Source organism: Piliocolobus tephrosceles, chromosome 8 (genome assembly GCF_002776525.5).
Source record: "Piliocolobus tephrosceles isolate RC106 chromosome 8, ASM277652v3, whole genome shotgun sequence".
NCBI classification, from domain to species: domain Eukaryota; kingdom Metazoa; phylum Chordata; class Mammalia; order Primates; family Cercopithecidae; genus Piliocolobus; species Piliocolobus tephrosceles.
Genome location: NC_045441.1, coordinates 147,731,368 through 147,738,671, shown reverse-complemented (window position 1 = coordinate 147,738,671; position 7,304 = coordinate 147,731,368). Strand labels below are relative to the sequence as shown.

The 7,304-nt window shown below is 65.2% G+C and overlaps 1 protein-coding gene across 1 annotated transcript in view; it reads left to right on the top strand.

Annotated features, from left to right (window-relative positions):
- LOC113223918 (serine/threonine-protein phosphatase 2A regulatory subunit B'' subunit beta-like) overlaps window positions 1-7,212 on the top strand; it is a 9,157-nt gene extending 1,945 nt beyond the window's left edge. The window contains exons 5-11 of the mRNA XM_031936119.1: window positions 86-242; window positions 1,972-2,020; window positions 2,485-2,574; window positions 2,994-3,169; window positions 4,177-4,295; window positions 4,362-4,468; window positions 6,921-7,212. Of these exons, the coding sequence (XP_031791979.1) occupies window positions 86-242; window positions 1,972-2,020; window positions 2,485-2,574; window positions 2,994-3,169; window positions 4,177-4,295; window positions 4,362-4,468; window positions 6,921-7,071 (849 nt within the window). The 3' untranslated portion in view covers window positions 7,072-7,212. The remainder of the gene's footprint in view (window positions 1-85; window positions 243-1,971; window positions 2,021-2,484; window positions 2,575-2,993; window positions 3,170-4,176; window positions 4,296-4,361; window positions 4,469-6,920) is intronic.
- Window positions 7,213-7,304: the final 92 nt, after the last annotated feature.

Below are 7,304 nucleotides of genomic sequence, written 5' to 3'. Positions count from 1 at the left end.
GCCCCCGCCCGCCCGCAGCCACCCGGACTTAGGGGCGAGGTCCCCCCAGAGGCCCCGCGCTGAGGCCGCCTGGGTCCTTTGGCAGAACGTGGCGCTGCTGGAGGAGGAGGCGGACATCAACCAGCTCACCGAATTCTTCTCCTACGAGCACTTCTATGTCATCTACTGCAAGTTCTGGGAGCTGGACACGGACCACGACCTGCTCATCGACGCCCACGACCTGGCGCGGCACAATGACCACGGTGCGCAGGGCAGAGGGGCGGGCGGGGCGCGGGGACACCGAGCAGACCCTTCTTCTCCCAGGGCCTCCCGGGTCTGCAGCGGCCTCTCCTTCCCCACTCCGCGCTCCTGTCTGGGTCCCCGCGTGCGCCTCTGCACCAGGCCTCCGCCCCGGGCGTCTACAGGGTCAGTGTGGGCCGCCGGTCCTGAGGGCCTGCAACCCTGCGGGCTTTATTAACACCCGGGCAAGGGCATGGAGACCAGACGCCTTAGCTCAGGAGCTCCGCCTTCCAGCCCCCAAGGCCGGGAGCAGTTTCCATCGAATCCCGGGCTGGGTGGAGCGCAGGCTTAGAGGTCGGTCGGATACCTCCGCGGGAGGCGGTGCCTCCCAGGTGCCCTCACCCAGCGCCTCTGAGAGTCGTCCAGCCTTCCAGGGACTAGAACCTGCCTGTGGGGCTGGAGTTATTATTATTTTTTTTGTTTTGTTTTTTTGTTTTTTGAGACGGAGTCTTGCTCTGTCGCCCAGGCTGGAGTGCAGTGGCCGGATCTCAGCTCACTGCAAGCTCCGCCTCCCGGGTTCACGCCATTCTCCTGCCTCAGCCTCCCGAGTAGCTGGGACTACAGGCGCCCGCCACCTCGCCCGGCTAGTTTTTTGTTTTTGTTTTTTTTTTTTAGTGGAGACGGGGTTTCACTGTGTTAGCCAGGATGGTCTCGATCTCCTGACCTCGTGATCCGCCCGCCTCGGCCTCCCAAAGTGCTGGGATGACAGGCTTGAGCCACCGCGCCCCGCCGGGGCTGGAGTTCTCTAAAGGATTCCTTGAAGTGTACTTTTCCCCCCAAAAAAGCCACATGACCAAGAGTATTTCCAAGTCACGGTGGCATCTGTTGCGCGCGGTCAACTCTCAGGCCTGGTTCCCAGAATGTGAGCTCCATCCGTGCGCGTCTCCCGGGGCTGGTCCTGGGCCACGTGGCCGCAGTAGACCCCCGTCCTGCGTGCGTGGGACGCGCCCCTGAGCTGACGTAGCGTTCCCTGGTTTCTCCTGTACCCGGTTCAGGGAGCCACCTGCGCCCTGGACCCCATAAGTAGCCATGAGAAGAGCACAGCGCTCGGCAGAGCCGCCCTTGTGGCCCGAGCCAGCGCCTCACCGCGGGGAATCCGCCCCGAACCAGGCGTTCGCTGTCCCCGTGAACCCCGAGCGCGGCCCCGGCTTTCCCTGTTCCTCTGGTGCCCACTCTGGGTCTCAGGGCAGGACGGGCTGTGCGGCCGGGCGATGGCAGGTGCGCCCGGGCTGGGCTGTTTCTCACTCAGGGCGGTCTGAAGCGGGGGCATGTTGGCCCCGTGCGTGCCGGGGACACGGGGGACCGCAGGGATGGCCGCCCAGGCTGCGGGACCTCGTGGGCCGGAGCTGACGGCGCCGGTGCCTTCGCTCTTGCCTCTTGTTAGCGGAGTTGGGGCTGAAACGTGTTAGTTTTCGGGATTGCACCGGAGGCCTCACTCTGCCTCTGGAAGCAGAACCTTGGAGGCCCGAATGTTCTGCCCGTTAAAGTCGGGTTTGGAACCACGCTCAGCTTCGTGCTCCGCTGGTCCGCTGCAAGGGCAGCTGTGGCTGCACCCGGGAGGGGCCTGTGCAGGGGCCCCGGGGCCGCCTGTGTTCATTTCGGTCCTTACCCCATCCGGGCTCGGCTCTGGGGGGTCGTGACATGGGGGCCGAGGCGCGCTGCGGGCTGCCCATCAACCCCCTTCTTTTCCAGCCATTTCTACCAAGATGATCGACAGGATCTTCTCCGGAGCAGTCACGCGGTAGGTGCAGCTCAGGCCCCACGAGGACCCGGCTCCTCCTTGCCTGACATGAGCTTGTCGAGTTCCCACAGCGAGTGGCCGTCACCCCGGGCCCTGAGGAGGGGGACGCGTGTCTCTGTCACCTGAATCCCTAGTGGGGGGCACGAGACTCTGTCGTGTGAGGTCTGAGGAAGGGGGCGGCCTGTGCCCCAGGTCAGGGGTTCTTGTCCGGCACTGGGCCTGAGCGAGCCCCGAGAAGGGGACGTTGCCGGCATCCAGGCCATGGCGGTGGTGCAGGTGCACTCCTGACCCCACCTGGATCTCGGGAACGCTCTCTGGCCAGCTGGCCTCCACCTCCTCCCTGGAGGGGCAGGAGGAGGGCTGGGCCCCGGGGTCCCTCTCACCCCGTCATGGGCAGGGGCTCCGTACCTTGGAAGCTCTCCCTGACACGCGTCTGCGTCTCTCCATCCTGGCCTGGGATCTAGAGGCAGAAAAGTGCAGAAGGAAGGGAAGATCAGCTACGCCGACTTTGTCTGGTTTTTGATCTCTGAGGAAGACAAAAAAACGCCGACCAGGTGGGTTCCTGCCGCGGTGTGTGGGTGTTCTGGTGGAGGACCGGGAGCCGTCCGTGTGACGTGACGTGTGTCCCCAGGCGGATGCCTGCATGTGTGGGAGGGGTGCCACAGGGCACGGGCGGATACGTGCACGCCTGGTGGGGGGCCGCAGGGGACGGGATCATGCATGCATACCTGGCAGAGGGGCCGCAGGGGACACGCGGATACGTGCACGGCCGGTGGGGTGCCACAGGGCACGGGCGGATACGTGCACGGCCGGTGGGGGGCCGCAGGAGACAGGCCGATACGTGCACGCCCGGCAGAGGGGCCGCAGGGCACAAGCAGCTGCGTGCGCGCCTGGTTGGGAGGCTGCCCCGGGGGCTGCAGGGCACGAGCTGGGAGGGCCCGGGCGGGGGCTGACAGAGCGCACCGTGCCACAGCATCGAGTACTGGTTCCGCTGCATGGACCTCGACGGGGACGGCGCCCTGTCCATGTTCGAGCTGGAGTACTTCTACGAGGAGCAGTGCCGAAGACTGGACAGCATGGCCGTCGAGGCCCTGCCCTTCCAGGACTGCCTGTGCCAGATGCTGGACCTGGTCAAGCCGAGGACCGAAGGTGACGCCCCGTGCGGGCGCGGCCCAGGGAGAGGGGACGGACGGGCGAGAGGACGGCCCAGGGTGAGGGGACGGGTGGGGAGGAAATGGCCCAGGGTGAGGGGACGTCCCCCTATAAGGCGCCGTCGCTGCTGGAGGCGACCCTGGGAAAGGCCACCCCTACTCTGAGTTTGTGACGAGGGCAGCACCGCAGGTGTCCAGTCTCACGGCGCAAGAACCTCCTACTCGGGAGGCGGTCACCCCCGAGGGTGGCCTGGAGAACCCGGGCCGGGCTCACTGGGGACGTCGCACCGGCTGAAGGACCGGTAGCCGCGTTTGTGCTGATGGCACACAGGGTGGTCCAACCCTGTCACCCCTCTGTCTCCTCGGCACTCACCCCGGCTCCCTCCCCCACCCCCCCTTGCTCCTCCCCTCACCCCTGTTCCCTGCCACCCTTCGTCCTCGCCGGGAGGTCCTGAGTAGGAGGTTCTTGCAGGGTGAGACTGGACACCGCCGTGCTGGCCCTCGTCACAAACTCAGAGTAGGAGTGGCCTTTCCCAGGGGAGCATCTGCGGCACCTGGCTTCCTTCTGCATCTGAGGCTCCAGCTCTGGGACTTTCACTTTGGAAATGGCTCTGAGGCCCGGGCACCACCCTGCAGCCGTCCCTCTCCCTGGCTGGGGCCCTCCTGGGGCTCAGTGTCCCGGGGACACCCTCTGGCCCCTCCCTGCATGGGGAGCTCTGGGCTCTGTCATTTCACATCCAGGGGCGCCTCCCAGCACCTGCACCACGTCCCAGTCCCTGCGTCGCTGGGGCACAGGTGGCCCCAAGCCGCCTCCGCACCCCGGCCTCCCACACCTCAGCCCCCACCCAGATCCACGCGTGTGTCCGCCTGTCCCATCAGACCCGTGGCGGGAGAGCCCGGAGTCTCGGGCCGCGTCCTTAAGCACGTGTGACCGATGCACGCAGCCCACACCCGGGCCCGAAGCTGAGGCCGGGCTCACGCCTTGGACACGTCCCCTCCCCGCAGGGAAGATCACGCTGCAGGACCTGAAGCGCTGCAAGCTGGCCAGCGTCTTCTTCGACACCTTCTTCAACATCGAGAAGTACCTGGACCACGAGCAGAAGGAGCAGATCTCCGTGCTCAGGGTGAGTGCGGGGGTGCGCGGGCGGGGCCGCCCCGGGCTGGGGGTGTGACGCGTGCGCTTCCCCCAGGACAGTGACAGCAGCGGCCCCGAGCTCTCGGACTGGGAGAAGTACGCGGCGGAGGAGTACGACATCCTGGTGGCCGAGGAGACGGCGGGGGAGCCCTGGGAGGACGGGTGAGCGCGTGTGGCCGGGGTACGCGGGGGGGTGCGGGGGAGGGGGAGGGGGCGCGGGGCACAGTGAGGGGGTGCGGGGGACAGTGAGGGGGGGTACGGGGATGCAGGGTGGGACCCGGTCACTGCCCCCCGCGCCCCACCGCCCCCCGCGCCCCACCGCCTGAGGTGGTGTAAACGGTACTTTTAAGATCCCCGGACGCTGCTGGGTGACGGCTGGCTGGGGGTCGGGGCAGACCACGCCCAGCTTGAGTGAGCTTTGTGGGTCCTGGTGTCCAGTCCCGTGGGCGTCTCGCCTCACCCAGCGGTCAGCGCACTCACTGACGGGGCGCTCTGGCCTCTTCCTGTTCGGGGAGGTTTCCCCACCTGGGGCTGAGTGTCTCAGATGCTCTCGCTCCGTGTTCCTCTGTCTGTCTGTCCATACGGTAAATTATACCGAGGCACCTTCAGCCAGCCCCGTATCCCCAGCATAGATCTTAGTCATGTTACCCTTGTATAGGATTGGATTCTCTTTGCAAAGTTTATCTGTAGTAGTTTATTATTTTTTTTGAGACAGGGTCTTGCTCTGTCCCTGAGGCAAGGGCAGTGGTGTCATCACAGCTCACTGCAGCCTCAGCCTCAGCCTCCTGGGCTCAAGCGATCCTCCACCCTCGGCCTCCTGAGCACCTCAGACTACAGCAGTGTCTGCTCACGCCCAGCTAATTACTACGGAGGTGTCCCCCCCCCCCGCCCGTTCTCCGCCGGGGTGCCCCCCCTCCCGCCCGGCTACCGGTCGTGGGGGTGGAACCCCCACCACGTCCGGCTAATTACTACAGGACTGTCCCCCAGCGCCCGGCTAAGTTTTTGTTTTCCTAGAGACAGAGTCTCGCTATGTTGCCTGGGCTGGTCTCAAACTCCTGACCTTGGGCGATCCTCCCGCCTCGGACCCCCCCCACAGCGCTGGGATCGCAGGCGTGAGCCACCGCGCCCGGCCCGTGGCTTTTTTTGGGATATCTCGGTCTGGCTTGGGTGTCAGGGTAATGCTGGCTCATGGAATGGGGGGCAGTATCCTCTCCCCTTAGTTTCTGGAAGAGTTTGTATACAGGACGTGTGGCATATGGCAGACAGGGAAGTTCTGGGGCGTGGGGACCCCGAGGTGGGCGTCCAGGTCAGAGCCACGGTGCGGACAACTGACCACCGGGGGACGGACGCCCAGGACAGACGGCCCAGGGTGGGCCGCAAGGGCCCTGGGCTGCTTGGCGGGAACCGGACGGGGCGGCTGGAGGGGGAGCCGGGGTTAAGATGCGCCTCCATGGAACCCCAGTCGGGAACCAGAAAGTAATTTGAGCTGCACCAAAATGAAGACGCCAGACTGCGGTGTCGATGGCCCGCATGGAAAACAGAACAAAGACCGCAGAGAGACCCAGTGGTACTTGTGGTTCCTGGAGGAGAAGGAACCTCATGGTCCCCTGGCCTCGCTGATCACACAGAAAAAGACAAATCCGTGTCAGGAACGGAAGAGAAGCTATCACTAGGATCCCGCAGCTGCGAAAGTCACAAGCAGGAAATTAGTATCAACAGTAACTCACGCATGTGAAGGGACCAGTGTCTGAAACTCACAAACCAGCAAAGCTCACTCCAGGCTGGGCCGGGGCTCACGCCTGTCATTCAAGCACGGTGCAGGTGCCGGCCGGGGCGGGCAGAACCCTTGAGCTCAGGTTCAAGACCAGCCTGAGCAACGGCGAAACCCCATCTGTACAAAAACAATGTAAAAATTAGCCGGGGTGTGGTGGCAGGTGCCTGTAATGCCAGCTACTCGGGGGGCTGAGGTGTGAGGATCCCTTAAGCCCGGGAGGTGGAGACTGAGGCGAGCTGAGAGCGGGTCACTGCACTCTGGCCAGCGTGGCGGAGCCAGACCCTGTGTCCAAAAAACTCAACAACAAAGATGACTTCAGCCAGTTACTGAGGTGGTCACTGAATTTTAGGGAGAAACCTCTCCCAAAGCTGCCGTCCCCACGGCTTCCCTGGCCAGTTCCACCAAATACGTCCACGCAATTCGGGAAAACGCCGACTTACAGGTCTGGGGGGAGGAGGGCAGGAGGAGACGGAGACGCGTGGTATGCTGATGCTGGTAATGGCTTCGCGGATACAGATGACGCTTTGGGGAAAGGGGCAGCCCCGCGGTGCCTCTGTCAGGGCGGACGCCGTGCGCACCTCACGCCTGGGGCTCCCACCCGTCCTGGCGCGTTTCCACCTGCGCCGCAGGCCACTCCCCCGGGAGCCTTCGTGGAGCCGCCGGCTTCTCAGCCGGGAGCGTGGTGCCGGCTCAGCGGCCGCAGCTCAGGGTGGGCTCAGGGGACGTTCTTGTGCTGGAGGCTGGTCCCCGGGCGGCCTGCATTTCCCGGAAACCAGGGCGCTGGCCCCGGGGCCTGGCTCTGCGCCGCCGGCCCCGCCTTCACCATCCCCGTCGTTGCAGGTTCGAGGCCGAGCTCAGCCCTGTGGAGCAGAAGCTGAGTGCCCTGCGGTCCCCGCTGGCCCAGAGGCCCTTCTTCGAGGCGCCCGCGCCCCTGGGCGCCGTGGACCTGTACGAGTACGCGCGCGGGGACGAGGACCTGGAGCCGCTGTGAGGCCGCCCGGGGACCCCACCGCGTCCCCTCTGCACCTGCCACGGCCACCGCCGGGACAGCGCGGCTTGTGTAGAAACTCTTGTCTTTTGGGGAAAGTGAGTGCGTTTGTATGGAAAGTTAAATTTTTATTTATTCACAGAAGCCTGTGGTGTGAATTGCCGCCGTGGGTTCGCGGCTGGACCTGCCTGGAGCTCTGACGCCTGGTGGGCCCGCCCCGGGGACACGCGAGGGCC